This window comes from Epinephelus lanceolatus, chromosome 3 (assembly GCF_041903045.1).
Source record: "Epinephelus lanceolatus isolate andai-2023 chromosome 3, ASM4190304v1, whole genome shotgun sequence".
In the NCBI taxonomy this organism is placed as follows: domain Eukaryota; kingdom Metazoa; phylum Chordata; class Actinopteri; order Perciformes; family Serranidae; genus Epinephelus; species Epinephelus lanceolatus.
Window position 1 is genome coordinate 12,813,835 of NC_135736.1, and position 20,875 is coordinate 12,834,709.

The 20,875-nt window shown below is 40.4% G+C and overlaps 1 protein-coding gene across 2 annotated transcripts; it reads right to left on the bottom strand.

The window, feature by feature from the left end:
• Positions 1-275: 275 nt before the first annotated feature.
• Positions 276-16,448, bottom strand: gga3a (golgi associated, gamma adaptin ear containing, ARF binding protein 3a). Of its 2 annotated transcripts, XM_033625284.2 has the most exons (17): positions 16,363-16,448; positions 15,618-15,702; positions 15,371-15,446; positions 15,178-15,276; positions 14,957-15,080; positions 14,668-14,771; positions 12,863-12,943; positions 12,542-12,679; positions 9,930-10,011; positions 9,539-9,664; positions 8,904-9,107; positions 7,015-7,088; positions 6,522-6,928; positions 5,495-5,781; positions 3,112-3,281; positions 2,810-2,920; positions 276-2,547 (listed from the first exon to the last, which is right to left on the bottom strand). In XM_033625284.2, exons 1-17 carry the CDS (start codon positions 16,397-16,399, stop codon positions 2,437-2,439), a joined length of 2,316 nt encoding a protein of 771 aa, XP_033481175.2. In that variant the 5' UTR covers positions 16,400-16,448; the 3' UTR covers positions 276-2,436. The 2 variants fall into 2 exon arrangements, 1 of the variants encoding a protein (XP_033481175.2); XR_004501593.2 differs by lacking the exon at positions 276-2,547 and having other exon boundaries at positions 2,804-2,920; positions 3,037-3,281.
• Between the last annotated feature and the right edge of the window lie 4,427 nt (positions 16,449-20,875).

The window sequence follows — 20,875 nt, forward strand, 5'->3', positions numbered from 1 at the left end:
AACTTCACCAGCCACAACATTAATATGCAGCTTACATGTTATTGCATTAGTAATAATAATCCATTAGTATATAATAATGACAGGGATGGTTCTGCTGCATCGGTACTTTACTTTTAATACTTTGTTACCTTGTTGCTTCTACATGTAATTGATTTTTTTTATACGATGGTATTGCTACTTTGAAATGAAAATGCACCTCAACGATATTGTGGTTAATATGCTACACTACCACACTGATACCAGTCCTTTGACACTAAATAATAAGGCAAAATATGTGGAAATTGTAATACAAATAGATCAACCTCATTCTTTATTTTTCCATGCACAGAAATAGCTTTTCAAAAAATATACAATGACAACTTCATTTAACAATCTAAGACAATTAAATAGTTTTATAAGAAATATGTAGAGATTCTCCTATATAGCACTAATAGCCCCAGAAAGACAAAAATAAAGAAGTCACAGTTTTTGATGAAGACATGGTAAGCCTAATGCTTTGAATCAACCATCAAGTTTTTACTATTGATATACAGTATTTTGTCAAAGTAGTGTTTTCCTAATTTGACATAGGAAACTCCCACACAAGCTAAACGTTTACTGTTGACCCAGGGTAAATGTCTTTACCCCTACTACCCTCATGTCTGCAACACTGTCCAACAGCAGGAGTGAGGGCAAAGCTGTGCATGGCATTTAATTAAAGTCCAACAATAATACTTTCTGTCTCCAGAGATTAAATATCAGCTGGTCAGCTGTTCCTAAAGCATATCCACTTATTGTGATCCTTGCCCTTATCCGCTCATGTTGCACCTACCAAGTAAATTGGGCTAATGTCTCTGGCACAAGGCTGCTGTCTCATTCTGCAGGAATTACATCTTTACACTAAAATGCTATCCAGGGTGCACAGTCTGGGCAGGTAACAGGATGTGTAATTCATCAGAATCCACCCTGTTGCTACATAATGTAACATTATAAAATGTCTGTCTGCATATTTGGTAACTTTACAGTGTCTGTCTGAATATTTGGTAACACTGGACTGATTTGTGCCTATCTTACTGCAATATTGTAATAGTCTATCATAAGAAGAGTGCGCAGAAAGATAACAACTGTTGATTTAAACACCAAACAGGAAATTAACGGATCTGATACCTTCTTCCCAAAACCCAAAATAAATAATATATTCATGTCAATAAATACTGAAAAACAAAAAAAAAGCATACCAAGAGTCTGAGCTATGTGTTACAGTAGAACTCAGAGGACAAGTGAAAGTATTTAGTAGTGGCTGTGAAACAAGTCAACAAGGTCAATAATTCTTACTGAGCAATTATGGATGCAAGTAAGAGATGTAAGTATTTGAATTTTAAAGGTCACTGAATACATAATATTGAAACTTAAACACCACTGTATTAATAGCATTTCAGAATTTTTCTTTGAAAACCATGCATCTGAATTCATCACTTATTAATTATCTCTTTGAAATTAAAATGTGAATTTTCTTAATTTGCAATTTCAAAAGCTGAATATTTTTTCAACAGATCCAAAAACTCAAGTTGAAAAATTAAAAATAACAACAGTGTGCCCTACCCCGGTGAGAACAGGTTGGGTAGCCCGAATGTTACTAAAAATTTAACCTGGATTTTTTTTAATCTGAATTTGGCAGATTTTTCTGTTTGAGAATTTTAAACTTGAATTTTTAGATTGAAATTGCAAATCAAGAAATTTCACATTTTACTTTCAAAGTGGTGATTTCAGAACAAATCCATTCAGTCAAATGGTATTAAAAGTAAAATGCCAACGCTATGAATTCAGGGTTGTTTAAATATAAACATTAAGTATTTAACAGCTGTTAAATATCAAACACATATGTCTTTTATTTGCCTCCATAGCCAATGTGCGGGCGCCTTTTATTTAGCAACAGAGAGGCTCTTGTCTGCTTCAGTCCAATGTTCTTAGTGTCAAACATTGTCATCATATATAGTCGGCAGCAAATCACATGAAATGCAGGTTGTGGTCACACGTTCATATGACCCTGGCTTCATACTCTCCTTCAGCATGTGTTTCTGCTCTTTATTAAAACTGCCTGGCATTGGAGGACAGTATAATAATAGTAAAAACCTGATAATGAGTTATTATTTAACATTAGCAAATGATTTTCCCACATAACCATCATCCACGTTCAACCACTTCACATCATTTGTTACTGCACCACACTAACTACCTCTGGCACTGTCATAAAACTAAAGTTGAATGCACCCTACGGGACTTTGGCTACTTCAGTGGGCCATCTCAAGCAGAAAAACTCCTTCAAGGTCCATTAAATTTTATGTTATATTCTTCAAAGTTTCCATAAAAGTCTACAATACTGCCCTTCCTCTTGATCTCTGAGCTGCACTGACAAATTTAATTGTTGATGGAGTCTTGTAGTGTCAGTTTGCACAGCTATAGAGCCCCCCATCTGTCAGCAGGCGGGAACTCATTCACCTCCCCCACTTCTGTGTGTGGCTGCTCTCCCAGCGTGAATGTCAGCTTGTATCTCATCCGAACCTTTTCCTGCAAAACACATACATATGCAACACACTCAGCTTGGCAGCTTTCATTAGCTTGCTGGGACACAAATGATGTAATGCACTGTCACTATCAGTGATGATTATCCTCATGTGAGACTGTAAGAAGAGGCAATACTGTGCTGTACTGTGTGACTTCAAACACTGATAAAAACACTGCTGAAGTAAGAAAGTGTTGTGTTAATTTATACATTACTAAATGCATTAAAAATGTAGGAACACCAAAACAGCTCCGGGCTGAGCTTTACCTTGAGAGGATTGGCAAGCAGCATGACCTGAGTGATGGCAGCAGGAGGAAGGATCGGGTTAAAAGGAGCCAGCTCTGTCCCCGAGGGTGCTTGCAGTCTCACTTTCATCGTCTAATGAATTGGCAGAACAGACATCCACGTTGACTAAATAGAAGCGGCAGCCCACTTAATGTTATTTGAAGTTGAATATTTAATTTAATGAGTGGAGAGTCTGCCAAAGTAAATACCTTTAAAAATAAATGCACACTGTGTAGCTTCCGATGCAGTAATGGGTGATATCAGAGAAGCACAGCAGGTTTTACCTTGGGCACAGCAGCCTGCAGAGCAATGTTCCTGACAGGCAGCGGGGCTGTGTTAAGCATGGACGCCACCATCACAAGTACATCAGGTCTGCCTGCCGGACAGTCGGTGGCGAAATGCAGCAGAACTCGGACGCCGTTTTTGTCATATGCTGTCACAGGACACACTTGACCTAAAATACAGCACACAAAGGGGGAGAGGAACATTGTAACAACAAGTCTGAAGTCTTCACAAATACACAACCACCTATTGCTCCCAATGTACTCTGCACTGAAAGCAAATTTTGATACGTCCTTTCTTTCACACATGCTCTGACAACTACACTTATTCACAAACAAGACCAAATCATCACCCAGTATCTTTTTCAGTCTCCTCCAGTTTGCCTCTATCACCACTAAGTGGCAGTAATGTCTAGAGTTCAGTTTTCCAAACCACTAGTAATTCTCAAATAAGGAGGGAAGTGTTATTTTTCACTGAAAAACAGCTGCAGTTTATTGAAATTATCTGTACTACTGAGACAAGAACTCTCCCCTCGAGTTTTTTAAAAGATATACTATGCAGGATTTTCCGAAAAACAATGTATTAAAGTAATCCCTCTCAATATGACCCATTAGTAGTAATAATAACAATGACTTAATAATTAAGGACACAACGACAGGTGCATAGCGTACCACACAAAAACAATCGTCTATGTACAAACATAAAATAGTGTGTGGCGGTGTATTTTTCTGCAGAAGTTCTGTCCTCTGCCTGGATTTTCTTGTCATTTTCTATGCTCAGGCCTTTTTGAGCATGAACCCCACAGCCCTCAGGGTTTTATAAGAAGGTAGTGACAAGGTGCCAGACTGTAAGCAGCACACATGCAAAAGACGCTGCGCTGAAAAAATGTAAATACATTGAAGCGAAACACCACATGACAGTAAAATTCAGGGTTAGCTTTTACTTTCAGTCTTGCTGAGCATGTTAACAAATTACACCTTTAATCTCTTTTGTGAATCTCCTCTACAGGGTATTCTATCCAGGCTGGGGGATCAGGCAAAAATGTCACTTCAGTATGCTGTTGTGGAGGTGGCAACCAATTGTTAGAATGATTGTGGCTGATAAAATATCCCAATAATGCATTCAACGTTCAGCTTTTGAGAATTAAGCATATTCCACTTTCAGTTTGCAATAAGCTGCTGACTGATTTGGGTCCTGGGGAGCTGGCCTCTTCAAGTGTTTTCAAAAACAGGCAGAAGGAGTTGAAGGAGGTTGCATCAGGTTATAGATGCTTTGACTAACTATTTGCCTCTATGAAATCCAGGACATATTGACCTGATTTCTTGGTATGCTTTGTTAAAATGTGCTGCTGCATGTCTTGGCCAGGACATTCTTGTAAAGGAGTTGTTTAATTTCAGCGAGGCTTTTCCTGTTTAAATATTTGTCATGTGGAATTGCACTGAACTCCTGGGCAATCCCCCTGGTATACACACTATGTAAACTGTGCACAGAATATAATCTCCTATATTAGATTCTTGGCAAAGGAGATTAAAATGCATCTTAGGGGACTGGATTATGTGGACAGCACCAAATACAAGTATAAACGACCACCAAGATGCACTTTAACAATTTGCCAAGGTGGTCTGGGGCACATTTGACTACATATCTGTTGTAGTGTAAAGGCTAATGCGCCCTGATGCATCCTGAAGCGTCCCCAACAAGGACGTAACAGGAAAATGCATCATAAATGCAGGACATGGTGGTTGTTTTGGTGACAGCGACAGCCAACTCTCTATAACTTGCCCTTTTATTACGAGTTGGACAAAGTGTTGAGTGACCGTCTATCGTTTTGCCATATGGAAGGAGACACATTGAATTCTGCTGACAGCCATATCTCCAGCTGTACCGAGACAACCACTAATGTGACTGGCGAGTGTAGACGTAATGACTGTGCGCAGGGCCGGTGACCCTCTAGCAGAGGTGACATATGCTGTAAAAAAAAAAAAAAAATCTGAACACAAGTGGTCAGCACGACACCCTGGAGATCACTGAAAGACATTTTAAAACCAACAGGGTCTCTATGTCCTCAATAGTATGTCTGCCCTGCTCCACTACTAAATGTATCCATGGACCTCTTGCAACCTTGTAAAAACCTTTTGCCTTTTCGATGAAAAATTAATTTCAAACATGATGGACCCGAGTTAAACTGATGTTTATTCATCACAGAGGCGAGTCTACCAAACAAGACTTTTGGCTCAGTGTGATGTCCTTGTCAATCTCAAATAACTTTCTGTCAACCCTCTGCTCCATAAATATATAAAGAGGCCACCAAATCAATTGAAATACTCAAAATACACACCCACACACACACATACAAAAACATACACTCTATTTTATGAAACCCACTTGGCTTGATGGCATCCAAAGGAACAAAGACATTGGCCAGGGACACTTCTTGTCCCTTGCCTGGACTGGCCTGGCTCAGAGGGAGGATGGGGGACAGAGAGCGTAACAGAGGGCTGTCATCTGCCTGACTCTTGGCAGGTGGGGGAGTCAACCCTCCTTGTATCCCTCCGAGGAGAAGTGAGGTGGAAGTGGTGGAGGTGACCTCAAGACCGACAGAGAGGGCAGGAGGAGCGAGTAGATCCTCACTCTTGACCAGACAGCTGCCAGAGTCAACCCCACCTGGTATACTGTGTGTGAATAATTAAAGAGCCTTTGTCAAAGACATTGTATGATAACAGACATGATCATTGATAAACTATAATAACAAGACAACAGAAGCAACATGAAAGAAATGCGATCTAAAATGTCCAAACATTCACTGTGCAGTCAGGTTTAGTGATCACAAATGAAATGCAAGGCTCTTGGCCTTACATCAACACAAAATCAGACCTCAACCATCTGACATCTGAACAAGCGGCTGCTGGACACTTAACCAGCACTTTACAATGATCAGTCACAAATAGTCTTTGAATTTTAATTAAACTGATGAGATACAGAGTACTCTTATGCTTCAAAATGTAATTTGGACAGTATTCTCAAAACATTCAGCAAAGCATTTTTCTATCCACTCTGAGCAACGTTGCTTGGTTACTGTGCTTAAAACGCTGCCCTTCTAGTGGCTGCAGGGTCATCCACAGATCACTCTGTATCAAAGGCTAATGGAGTCACTACCATTTGGAAACTAGCAGTTAAGATGCACTTGAAACCTCATATGTGAATGAAGAAAACACTGTTGAGCATTTCAGTGGACAGAAGTGATTTTAAATTTAAGTGCTGAGCAACAGCAACAGACCAACCAGTGCAATTTAAAAAAAACATTGAGATTTTCAAAATATGATCCAGCACCCGAGTTATCACGTGTGACAGATGGACAGATTGACGCTGACCAATGCTCTGTCCCCCAGTTCTACCTCATGACACTACTCACTTTTTAGGACTGCCCAGATCCAGCAAGGCAAGGTCTTGCAGATTGTGACTGAGAAAAGTTGAAGTCATGTGGGACACTCCAGTGGAGACCTGTTGTGTACTGACAGGGGTGGCTGAGATAGCAGGCGAGGCCATGCTGAATGACTGAGGAAGAGCAGCTGGGGTCATGGTGGTCAATACTGAGCTGAGGGGCTGCGGGAATATGGCTGACGTCGTTGAGACAGATACTGTAGAAACCGGAGGTGTGGAGAAGATGGGGCCGGGGAAGATTAAGGCAGAGGCAGTCATAGAAGATTTGGCTGGATTATCTGGGGCACCTGATCCAGAAAGGGCATCTGGAAGAAGTGAAGATGTGGAAAACGCAGGAGCCAAAGTGATGTCAAAAAGACCCAAATCTTGACTGGAATCCTGGAATATATGGCAATAAAAACACTCCTGTTAACAGTGAGGTAATACTTGACATTACAAAAAAAAATTGCTCTTAATTTAAATACCTGTAAAGATGGCAAATGATTGCTTGGGTTTACATGTGTTGATTTACTTGGAACAGGAGCGGGATCGTTGAGGCCTGTAAATTAACACAAAAGAAGTCATACGTACAACCTCTATTTTTGAACCTATATTTGATTGACATTTAATGTTCAAACAAATAAACTTTATTATTTTTTGTAAATATACACTTGTTATGAATTTGATGCCTGCAACACATTCCAAAAAAAGTTGGGAGAGGAGCAACAAAAGACTGGGAAAGTTGTAAAATTCTCAAAAAAAACACCCAGAACATTCCACAGGTAAAAGGGTTAATAGGTAACAGATTAAAGTATCACTATTGGGTTTGAAAGTGGCACCCTTGAAATGCTCAGGTGTCTCAAGAAAGGGTGGTCACTTTGTGAAAAACTGTGTGGGCAAACAGTCCAACAGTTGGAGATCAACGTTTCTTAAAAATCAACATGACTGTATAAAGAACACTTTGGAAAAAACATTGTCATTGATCACTGTTCATCTCTTCATCTACAAATGCAAGTTAAGATTCTAACATACAAAGTGAAAGCCATATATCAACAACATCCAGAAACATCCTGACCCCTATGGGCCTAAGCTCATCTGAGATGCACTGACAGAGTGAAAAAGTGTGCTGTGTCTGAGGCATCAGCATTTCAGACTGTTTTTGAAAAGAATGGACGTTGTGTCTTCCAGATTGTTACCAGCACAAAGTTCAAAGCCAGCGTCTGTGAAGGTGTGGGAGTGAATCAGTGCCTATGGCCTTATGGGTAACTTGCAGATCTGTGAAGGCACCATGAATGCTGAAAGGCATATACAGGTGTCCTGTCTCCCACTGAAAATGTGTGACACATTATAAAAAGCAAAACACAACAAGCTGACTGACTGTTGAGCAGCTTAAGTCATATATCAAGCAAGAATGTGAACAAATTTCATTTTCAAAACTTTTAAAACATGTCATGTCTTCAGCTCCAAAACACCACTGTTAAAAGAAAAGGTGATGTCACACAGAGGTAAACATGCTCCTACCCCAACTTTTTTGGAACGTGTTGCAGGCATCAAATTCAGAATGAGTGTATATTTACAATAAACAATTAAGTTTATCAGTCAACATTAAATGTCTTGTCTTCTTACTGTATTCAATTGAATAAAAGTAAAGAAACTTTTGCAAATCATTGCGTTCTGTTTTTAATTACATTTTACACAGCTTCCCAACTTTTTTAGAACTGGGGCTTTATATGTCAACTAGAATCTAAAAAGAACAGTTAAAGGAACAGTTCACCTCAAAGTCAAAAAATACATATTTACCTCGAACCCGTAGTGCTGTTTATCAATCTATATCGTTTTGCTGCGAGTTGTTGAGTGTGAGAGATGTGGCAGTATTAATGTCTCCCTTCTCCTGAATATATCTGAACTAGCTCAGCAGCAATGTCTCTGGATGGACTATGGAAACGAACATGGTGATACAGTTCTTAGGTGTAGCCTACACAACCAGGTCTGTGGACTATCTCCAGTAACTAGGTCATTATTTCTGGAAAGAGACATTGCTCTTGAGTCTTTGTATTGTGGTTTTTTTTTTGTTTTTTTTTGATGTTTTGAGCACCACAAGCCGAGCCCTATCTATGTAGTTCCATTATATCAGAGAGAAGGCAGACATCTCTACGGCCAATATCTTCAACACTCAGCAACCCACACCAAAACAATCTAGACTAATAAATAGCACTAAAGGTAAGATAAAAAATAAATATATGTTTTTGATTCTGGGTGAAACTGTCCCTATAATGTTCAGCATTGCCATGAAAAAAACAAACAAACAAACAAACAAACAAAAACAACAACAACAACAACAACAACAACAACAAGATACTATATTGGATGTTACCTAAAGATAGTAGCTCTTCATCCAGCAGAGAGAGTGCTGCAGATGGTGCACTGGGACTCGGGGACTGAGGGTCAGTGACAGCGGACCCACACAGCAGGTCAGCAGGAATAGACAGAGAAGACGGGGGTTGATGCTCTGGTAGAGAGACGCTCTGAGTGTCCAGACCCACCAGGTCAATAAGAATCTCTGACTGGTTCGTGTGACCTGTGCTTGTCAGATGGAGGAAAACACTGGCAGTGAGAAAACAAAGGTGTATCCAATTTCAAACAGGCAATATTCTCTGTTTGTCCATCTGCAAAGTTTAAAGGGGACAGTTCATCTAAACACACACACACACACACACACACACACACACACACACACATACACAAAACACCAGTCAGTATATTCATACAACATGCTCTTGAGAATGTTTTTTTGGTGTTCAGATTAGACAGAAGTTTAAGTTTGTCTGACCATGGGCTGTAATTGTGACTGCATGGTTTCTGCAATGAGGAGTTGTGATGCACACAAAATGGAAGCCTCTTTTGAAAATATGTCAGAAACTGCACTGCCTAATGACATAATTATTAGTGCTATGCAGTAAACATACAATGAGGACATACAATTCTGTGGTTATACCAGTTAAAATGTACCTTGTCTGACCGATGATTGTATTTGTTGTGCCTCTTCAGTCTCTCCATTAATGATCTGTCCTTCCACAATCTTCTTATAGGAATTAATGACATGGGAGAGGTCATCGCTGGCCTGCAGGATATCTCCTGATAAATACATTTTAAAAGGTTAGACTGGGCTGATGCTTCACAAACAATAGAACAATGCGTTCTGAATTTAGGAACTGTGTGTGTTGAGTGTTTTTTATAAAGTGATCAAGTGGTTGTTCCGGTCTGATAGGATGTTGTTCTTACGTCAGCACAAGGCCTTCATAAATCATGAGTCATGCATATGTACAACTTTTTATACATACATAAGGACAATGAGAGTGCATCACCAGAGTAACTAGGGCCATATCACAGGATGTCTTACCCAAGCTGCTGTCATTATCCTCGGTCTCTGTTGCAAGCTGGAACACTGTTTGCCTGAGCTTGTCGCAATCACCATACAGCTCCTGAGAAAAGAATTTTAGAAACCACTAAATATTCCCTTCTTGTATCTCAATTCAGAAACTGCTGTATCATAGGATAGAAAAAGAAAACCATTACTCATGATACATTCATGATAAATGTCACCTATAACTATGATATTAAATATGTCATTATTACCAGGGCTGCCCCCTAAGAGCTGACCAAAATGTTAGTCAAAAGAGTCTTATGCTTGAGGTTCATGACTGTCCACACAGCCAAAGTGACATCACACCATCAGACTAAGCCCTTCGTAGGGGTCCGGTGAGGCAGGTTTTCGCCTGCCCATGCACATCCGACATTTTCTAACTACCTGGATGAGGATGGACAGAGATCCATGCTGTCGACTTGAGTTCTCTAAACACTGGCTCCTACAGTTTGTGCAAATTCTCCTCACAGCAAACCAAAATTCTTCCAAAGTATTAAAGATCCAAACGTTTCCTTGTCACAGTCCCTCGTCAGCTGATGTCCATGTGACCATCCGTATCGAAAGCATAAGTGAGGCTTTAGTCAGCCAAATTTCTTAATTGGTTGGTTAGTTACAAAAAAAATTCCCTCTCAATCTTCATGCCAGAGCTGCACTTCGATGTCACGCTGCCCGTGCTAATAAGTATGAGAATACGCAACTACCAACCAACCGCTAACCAAAACTCACAGTGGATCTCAAGACCGGCATATATCCAAGCTACTGTCCTAGACCCAAGTCGTAAGAGCTCATCATTACTCTATGCAGAGAAACAAGACACGGCATACTTGACAGAGTCAAATCTTGCGGAGTTTACCTCCAGCAGGAGCTGTTCAGAGAGAGGATTGTGACAGCACAGTATTTATTTTTTGTTTTCTAAGTTATTGTGTTGGTGTAAAGTTCATAAGTTGTGGTATGTTATACTGCGTTGAAATAAATTAACAAAATGTTCAGTCTCCTTGCTGGTTGTTCGGACACAATCATAATCATTACTGCTTTTGCCGTCCACATTCTTGTTAAAAGGTCTAGTGTGTAGGATTTAGTGACATCTAGTGGTGAGGTCACAGATTGCAACCATCTAAAACTTCTCCCATGTGCCAAGCATGTAGGAGAACTACATGCTTGGCACATTGTGGCCAATGCAAAAGCAATATTGTCCCTGTCTAGAGTAGGCCTGTCACGATAACAAATTTTGCTGGGCGATTAATTGCGTCAGAAATTATTGCGATAAGCGATAATATTGCGTAATACTGTGCTTTTAAGACTATTTTTATTATTGTTGTAATTTTGCTTTTTTAAACTTATATAATGATGATAAAGGCATAATATGCAAGTACACCCTTTTAAAGAGAAATAAACATTTATTTAACAAGAATATTTACAAATGCAAAAAAGAAAATTTAAATATCCGAAATAACATGTAAAAATATCGAAATAAATAAATAAATAGAAAAAAATAGACTGTCAGTCTCTCTCTCTCAGGTGTGCAGTTAAGTTGGTTGTATTTGCTCTTTTTGTTGAGATGGTTTTAGAACAAACCCGGCACACTGGCTCGTCCAAATTACTGGGCTCCCCTCTGTCATTTGGTTTAAATCCAAAATACTCCCACACAGGAGCATGGCATTTGGTTTAGGAACAAGTTTCATGTCTTTCTCTTACGCTCAACTCTCTCGTTTTTTTTCTCTGCCTTGTCTCCCCCTCACGAAGATCGCACTGTGTCTATGTGTGTAGCCCATAGCCCTGCCTCCCCCACAGAGACAAAGACACTCGATGACAAGAGCTTTCCCTCCGTTCATTACGCTAATGAACCAACTCACCTGGCTGCCAGATGATGCACGGCAGTGAATGCTCTTGTCGTCCAGTCTCTTTGGTAGAGAGAGATGAGGAAAACAAACACGCATGAATATGGCAATTAATCGCGGCCGGAAAAGTTACCGTCTCCCTTTTAATTTACCGTGCAATTAACCGACTTATCACATATCGCGACAGGCCTAGTCTAGAGCCACTGTTTGGTTTGTCCATTCTGGGCTACTGTACAAACATCATGGCAGACTCTGTGGAAGAGGACCCTTTCTCTGTATGTAGATATAAATGGCTCATTCTAAGGCAATGAAAACACAATATATCACAACATATCCTCCCAAAAAATTAAATTAACATTATAAATGTGCAACAATTAGTTGACTAATGGCTTGAACTAACGACTACTGGTGAACAAGGAAACATTTTGGTCAGGGGCAGCCCTGATTCACACAGATATTATGTTTTTTTTTTTTTTTTACATAAATAACTTTGAGCTGTTTACTGTATATATGTTAACGTGATGGAGAAATCTGAAGGAAAGTCTATACCTAATGAAGGACTGGTTTGTCTTAGAAGGAGGCTGTTTTAATTGTTGCCTGAGAGTTTAAATCTAACAGGAGTTTGGGCTGATTTGGAGCTATACAGCCAAGGTTTGAAATATCAAATAAGAGTGTTTCCAAAAAAGTCAGTTAATGCAAAAGGAAGAACTGAATTTGTTTCAAAAGGTCATCTGAGCCCTGTTTACAAACCCTAATGAGCTCCTTGTCTCCGTCCGTGGAGTCTTCCGGGCTGAAGTGAGTCAGCATCTCGTTAAGGAGTTTCACGCTGTTGTTGACTGCCTCCAGTGTGCTTTTTTGCTTTGTCGCTTTCTGTGTTCTCACCTCATCCTGGGTAAAAAAAAAACAAACAAAATGAGTCACACTTGTAGAGATAGTACTTATTAAACTTGGGTGTCAGTATAAACACACACTTTAAAATGAAGACAGTAATTGGCTTCTAAATTCTCGGGTAGAAAGCCAACAGAACTGAATTAAAACACAACCAAAACATTTTACTAAACACTGACACACCTCCTTGACCATGTTCTTGATGAACCGATTGGCCTCTTGCAGATCTTCTGGCTTTTTGCTCTTCAGCAGCTCTGCCAATCTCTGCAGAGAGAGTAAACACTTAAGTACATTTCCCACAGATTACCCAGACACAAGCAGCAAAGCAATACAAGCTCCCAGACTCTAGAAAAACAAAACTTATCCATAGATCAACTGCAGTCAACAAAAAGTAAACATGCACTCATGACCTGTTTCAGTAACCAGTGAGGTACTGGAGCGAAAAAATAAACAAGACTTCTTTCAGTGTCGTATATGCACATTAAATACGACCCTTTTTTTCTGTGGAATGCCACAGCCTTTAAGAGAAGCTCACACTGCATAACATTCACAGTCATCAGATCGCAGCACTGTTCACTTGCTGTTTGTATGTGGGAGTGTTGCAGTCATTGTGATTCTCACACTACATGACCGACCGGCAACAGGAGGTCACTCTCTACAAGATCTTTCACCATGAGTATGCCATGTGATGTGTGGATCAAACCACAACCTGGGTTGGAGGGGTTGCAATAGTCCACCTTCCACCTTCTCTTCACCTTTTTCTGTCACTCTGTCTCTCTCTTCCTCTCAAACACACCTTGGCGAGCGCCACAGCACCACTCGTCTCTGTCCTCAACTTGTGTTCAGGGCTCTCACTGGCTGTAGCTCGATGACAAAGTCCCAGACAGGTCCAGATATTTAGCATACTAGATATCTGGGGAGCGTCTGCAATGCACTGATGTGCCTCTCAGCACTAAGAGCACCATTTTGCAAGTGCCGTGCCAATCACCATTTGCCTCTGATCTGGGGCTTTTGTCAGGGAGCTCCAAAAACTGTCGGCAAATCGAAAACTAGGCAAAAGTTGTGGATTGTGAACTAGACATTAGTCAGTGATGCAACAGTGGGAGAAGGCAAGAAAGGAGGGGACAGAGAGATACTTGTCTAATCCTTTAAAACCTCTCAATCTTTAGTATATAGTGAGACAATCCTGCGATCAAAACTCCCATGAAAGAGTGGAAAAAACATGAAAGTATATCATATGAAAGACTGGTAATTACATAGTTTCCTTTTGGGATTTTATTTCTTATATAAATGGGCCGCATCCATACCGAAAAATTTAAGGGATAGTTCAATGTTTTGGGCAATACCTTTATATGCTTTCTTTCAGAGTCAGAAAGGAGGATTGATATGACTCGCATATCTGTCTGTTAAATTAAAAGCTACAGCCAGGAGATGATTAGCTTAGCGTAGCATAAAGACTGGAAACAGCAGGTAACAGCTTGCCTTGCTCTGTCCAAAAGTAAGAAAAAAAAGATCTGTCAACCAGCTCTGTTGAAGCTCATTAATTAACATGTTATATCCTGTGTTTTTCATCCATACAAAAACTGAAATTAAAATGACACATTGTGGTTTTAAGGGGAGTTACTTGTTGGACCATTACTTGGTTTTGGGCAGTAACGACATGGATCTGCCATCTCCTGCCTTTACCTTCACATTTAATGAACTGATTTGAGGGTGGTATCCATCTTCTCACCTAACTCTCAGCAAGAAAGCAAATTAGGCCATATGCACTATTTATTTAGTATTCTATGGCAAGGAGGGTCTGAATGTGGCAGCTAAGTATGTAAGCACTCAAACACTTAAACTACAGAGGTACCAAATGATCTACATTGTGCCAGCAATACACTTAATTGAATCTGTATCTGTAACAGAGATAAAAGAAGATAAAAGAGAAAGCTACATGCAGTGAGTGAGCCGCAGCGTTCACATCCCAAAATAATTCTTCTTACCTTGCTCTTCTTCTCGTCATCAAACACAGGATTCTTGGGTCGTGGAGAGGGCGATGGTATTAATGTTGCATCAAGAGGGATTTCTGGGTCAGTTACAATGATACCTAAAATAAAAATGACAACAGAAAGCTATTTTAGTCTGAAAATGACAGCTACGGGACATCAAAGTCCAAAGCACAACACAATTATAACCAACTATTTGGGGAATTATTTTTTGATATCACTGTTATGCCAACATATTGTTTTACTGTGTTATTTTTTTTAGAGTTTTAAGTGGCTGGTATCTCACCCTGTGACTTCAGCATCTCATACGCTTCAAAGATCTTTGCTTCATCTGGTAGAGACACAGTCCAACTGTACAGCATCTCAATCACTTTAGTCTTCACTTTTTCTGACACTTTGTCTCCTAGATACTGAAAAATGATAGATGCACAGCTTAAAATGACATCAAACTTAAATTCAGGTATACATATCTCCATCAGAGGAGGTTTAAACATTCACGTAACCTACCTTAGGTGAAACCACTTTAATTAATTCATTCAAAAACCTAAATTTCCCAACTTCATTGTGAAACCGTCGCCCGCAATTCTTCATACACGCCTCAAGAACCTAAAAAAAAGGAAAACAACCTCAGATATCGTCTTCCACTTTCTGCTGAAGGATGTCAAAATGAAAAGGACAGTGAAGTGATTCCACTACACACCATTAATGCTTGCATCGCCTCCCATTCCTGAGGGGACTGGATCTTGTGAGCCAACAATCTAACGGATATTTGTGGGCTGGAAAATAAGACAGAAAGTCACAATCCAATGCAGACTTAATAACACAAGCCACTCAGAGTCTGTGTTACAACAACCTTTATAATAAGCTCCACGTGTTTTGCACAATGAGGACACACATGAGCACTATTAGATGGACATGATTAGGTTAGTGAATGAATGTGACCATACCCCTCTAGCTCCTTATTGATTTGGTCACAGAATCCCATTATATACTCCCAGTCTTCCTGTCTGTTGGAGGGGTTGGTGGCTTTGTCTAAGGGGGAAAAAGGAGGATATGATCTCTCATGCCTTTATAGCACATTTAGCAAAGCTTATCAATAGGTACATCTATGGTTAAATTATCATCATGTCACTGGAGAGCTGATGAAGGCTGGAGCTTTGTAATATATCAACAAGATTTAAGCCAACATACGAGTATGAAGCTATATTCCCTCCGAGACTAGCTCCCACACAACCTAACGTTAGACCTTTCAGGATATCTTGTGTTATGTCTCCTCTCTTTAATAGCCCCCGGACAGTTCACTGATCCAGTTTATTTCTGCAAGACCTGTTTGAACTTGGATAAGTCAGCACCTGGAGCTGTTTACAACAGCAGTCTTAAAAACCAGGGAGCAACTGCAAAGGCGTACAGTAGGTCACCAACAGAATAATCACATTTTAGCAAACCTGTCCACACACTGACTCCAGTTTAAAGCCAACATCAAAGCTGGTTTTAGCTAGCGACGTCAATGAGTTGCCAGCAGCAGCTGTCTGTGTTAGCAATAACACAGACGAATTAGCACGATACTTTTCAGTTTCAGCGATGTCATGCGAGTCAAATTATTGTTTCAGACACTTACGGTTGTACAGCACATTGCTGCACACCTTTGAGACGAATAAACGACGTGAAAAAGGAGTTTAAGCATGTACTTACTAAGCCAGGACTCCAGCGATTCTCCATCGTCCGCCATATTTGCACTTTAAGAAGGCAAACAACGCGTGACTGCTGCTGCCTTCACGTTCTGTCGGACAAATGGGACTCACTACGTGCCTGTTCGGTGAGCCTTCCCATTGAAATGTTTCGAGTGATTGACGATGTGACAATATAAATACCTATATTTTTGACAATATCTTATTTCTGTGTTAGTTATTCTTATATAGTTACGTTTCGTTTTCCATTAATTTTAAGGTGGCACACACAATTAGACTACAAGCATAATACTGAACATCCCTCTCTTCAGTCTGCTGCACCAATTAACCTCTCTTGTTTTTGCTTGATTTCAAAATCTTAAGATCCAGATATTTTTCTCAGATTTTGAAAACAGACAGTGAATAAAACATTAATATAGTATAAACTGTGAATATTAAACATTTACAAGGTGGCTAGCTCCATACATGCATGTTTGGTGCACATGTTGGTCAGGCATTACGCTCACAGCTTTATGCATCTGTATTTTACCATGTGTACCTTATCCAAAAAGGATCTGGTTATCACAACCCACCTATGATCATAAGGTACATTCAGAAGAAACACTAATTTGACAGATACTAAAGAGGAGACATCTTTGCTTCACCTGTGTCCCTACACCTTGTGATTATCTCCTCATCTTGTACACTATTCACTATGTTTTTTTTTAAAAAGTTTCTATCTGTCTCACTGTCTCTAATTACTTTATAAAATTCTGGGACATCTCAGTTAGCCTTTAGCTCAAGATAGAGTTGCAAAATACTTCCAGAGTCAAGCGCTATCCCAACCTTCTGGATTCATCAGGCAAATGGTATGTCTGCTGGGACACCTGCTCCAAGCCAACGTCCTCTACAGCCACTGCTGTCACTGTGCCTCAGCCTGCTTCCTTTCCTCCTAATGCTGCTTCCACATCTACACAGCCCACTCCTTGAGGATTTGCAGCCAAGGCCTGGTCCAATATATCTCCTATTCTCTGTAAAAAGAGGTCAGAATTACATAATATGAGGGATGTTTGGAGTAACACAACGACTTTCCTTCCGTCAACTCTTGTGTGAACAAATGATGTGCTGTAACACAGCAGTCACAGCAGTACAATGCTCTCCACTGAGTCAGTTTAAAGCTGTCTCTCCCTTAACACACACATCCACCATATTCTGTTTCTAGTACACAGTATGTCAGAATCCCCTCCTGTCTCCAATATTTTTGATGAGCAAAGCAGCATCTCTGTCTCATGTAACCACATCTCTCAATAAACACTCTCTTTGCCTTTGTTTAGAATTCCCACTACTGTGACTGATTCATGCAAGGTCCTCTCCCCTGCTCTCCTCTGGGCTTCAAAGCACAAAAACACATCTTGATTTCCAACACCGATACAGTTATTGTAGAGCCAGCTCTGGTAGCTCCCTTGGCACAGAGGTGCATCCTCTCACTGTATTTCTGTTTTATCCAGTCATGGACCAGCACTTCTGGGTTTAGTGCATAAAAGGGAAAGTTTAGAGAGATTGAAGTCACCTCCTGAGCTTTTTCAGAGTTTCAAAGCTTCATCTGCTACATCCTCTGCTTGGCTTTTCAAGCTGTGAAGGACATAAGTTACCCTTTATTTCAGTAGCTGTTGCTATAGTGGATCCAGTTCTATCTCTATACATGGCCATTGTCCTGTTGTGGTTTTGGTGGTTTTGTTAAATGCTTCCTGTAGGAGTCCTGGCTGAGGCATACTCCATGGATGCTTTTTATTATGCTAACTTATGCTTCCTCGGGTCCTCTCTCCTCCCGTGACCTGAAAAGCATTCCCCTTCCGCCACCATAGAGAATCTTCCAATGAGAAGAGAAGGAGCAAGGAGAGAGGAGGCTTCTGAAGGACCTTAGAGTCAGGAAACACAGGTGTATCCTACACATCTCAACTATGCATCTCTCTCTGCAACCCAGAGGAGCTAAGATGCAAGGGAGAGACGTAAGTGAGGTAAGTGAGGAGACACGTTAGCATAATGAAAAGCACATAAAGAATGCATTTGAGGAGAGACTGTGTGTGCACCTTTATCCCCATTTGAATGGTTATCATGTCTTATTGCCCTTCTGTCTGACTGCAGGCTTTTTTCCACATGTTCAAGCATGGCCATTCCAAAGGAGGTTAGAACACTTTTGCCTTTAGACCAAGCCCCCAGGAACAGTGCTCGGCTCTGGAGCCAATTTTACATAGTGGCCATGCTGTGGGATTACAACTTCAAGGTTCGCCATGTGATGCAATTAGGCCCAAAAAGACTTTTTCCCATAGACTTACTTCAGTCAGGACCACTTAAGTTAAGGAAAACTTTATTTTTATTGCAGTATTGTATTTGGTGGTATGGCTCTCTTCTGGGGCCTCTCTGCCTTTCCTCGGGCCTACACAGAAAGCTTAAGGCAGAGAAAGAGCACCTCTTCATCCTTGCACGCGCCTACGTGAAAAGCCTTAAGGCAAAGAGAGCAACAGAATAGGGAACAGAATGGGAACAGAATAGAGCCACCATCAATGACAAACTGAAATGACATTGCTAAGTCAGACACAACATGAAAAGGAGGAGCTGGGTTGCAAAGGAAGCAGTAGGCAGGCCGGAGCAGTTTAAACAGAGCCCCCTGAATTAGATTTGCCAATTGGTTACATAGAAAGGAGTCATGTGATCTATCAGCTGACTCTCTTCCATCAGTCAGCCACTCCATCAGTTGATTGGGCTGTTTGAGATCAGCTGATGTAACTGGGCATCATGTCCTGCCTAAACTAATGCTATGCACAATATTGTAAAAGAGATGTCTGTCAATCAGTGGACACATTTATTTGAGCGTCACGATCCCCGAATAATTGGTTTCACTATCAGGATTTGATACATTTGGACTGATAACATTTTTAGAGTCTCGAGGAGCAACACCACAAAATCATTTTATCCCCCTTCAGATTTGTGGAAGGCTAAACTATAAGTTAGACGCTTGGTCAGCAGAAGTTAGCTGCTCAGCTGGTAAAAGTCTCTGGTGCACTTCCTCTATGAGCCCAGTGATGTGGAAGATCCTGTTAATTTCATTAATTCAAACTTTTTTGGCTTCATGCCCCACTGAGCAATTTTCATAGGAATGAACGAGTCCCTGACTCCAATGCTGTACCCAGCTTTCTTTATACATCCTATGCTTCAGGGTACAGAGCGATATTTGTGCTGAATGTGGGCAGTGCCTAGTGTGATGGACATGGAAAACTAGCTTGCTAGCTAATGCTAGCTAGCTTGCTGATAAATGATGTAAAATATAATGCTAAATGTTTCATGCCTTTTTCCTGACCTACTTTAAGCCAGTGTTTCACTTAAACTTAACAGGCAAAATACACTGGCGTGGCATGACAGGTCAGCTTCAGCATGCCCACAGCAGACTGCGACCATTATAATCAACCAAAGCTGCTACACTGAACATGGAAGCTGCGCTTCTTCACTGCTCAACTCTATTTTTGCACTTTGGAGTACGAGGTTGTGGTGTGCTCGAGAACTGTATTTATCATATGAAACCCAAGAAAAAACACAGGTGCTCTTGAAGAAAAGGGCCAGCACATGGGAAGAAATTTAATTTCATGCAATCATGTGTGGTGCAGGGACAAATGCACTTGAATTAAGTTAAAAAGCCTTTATTCAAAAAACATGGCTGCTTCCATTAAAACACGGACTGGTTTGTTTGGTAATTTCTCATTTTTGTGCAGTTTTTTGTTTTTTTTGTTTTCTTTCTGAACCCTTGTGGAGGTGTTTCACTTTCAAAATGGCCTCTCATTGTGATCCATTGCTGACACCCACCTGCTTTCACTTATTAATCGGGATTGGGTTACACCCCCTACCAAGTTATAGGCCTATCTCAGCTATAGGCCTATCTCAAAAATATCATTCCTAGCTAAAATGTTGGAATCTTTTGTAAATGAACAGCTCTATATATTTCTGTCTGCAAATGCTATTTTAAGTCCCTGTCAGTCTGGGTTTAGATCTGGCCATAGCACCATTACAGTAGCAACTGTGGTTCTAAATGATATAATGTCAGCCCTAGATCGTAGGAGGCACTGTGCAGCCCTATTTATAGACCTGTCAAAGGCTTTTGATACTGTCTATCACATACTGCTTCTGGATAAATTGGCCTTGCTGGGTTTTGATGAAGCATCCTTTAAATGGTTTCAGGACTACCTCACTGATAGAACCCAGTGTATAAATGCTGCAGGACTTTATTCAGAGTTTTTAAGATTAAAAAGTGGTGTGCCACAAGGGTCAATTTTAGGCCCATTGTATATAAATGATATCTGTGCCTCTGCAGAAAACCGTAAAAGCACATTTTTATGCAGTTGACATGATTCTTTATGCTTGTATACCATCAATATAGGATGCTGTATCAAACCTCCAGTGTGCATTTGACTGCGTGCAGATACTCTTAAAAAATCTTATACTGATTTAAAGGAAGTGTGATCTTGGCGCCTTTTCCATCCGTTCCC

Excerpts from the sequence above, each read along its gene's own strand:
- gga3a (XM_033625284.2), bottom strand. The coding sequence starts at position 16,399 with ATGGCGGACGATGGAGAATCGCTGGAGTCCTGGCTTA. Across the intron at positions 5,782-6,521 it reads GATCTGGGCAGTCCTAAAAA|TATACCAGGTGGGGTTGACT; the intron begins GTGAGTAGTGTC and ends ATTCACACACAG. Across the intron at positions 3,282-5,494 it reads TTTGGATGCCATCAAGCCAA|GTCAAGTGTGTCCTGTGACA; the intron begins GTGGGTTTCATA and ends GCTGTATTTTAG.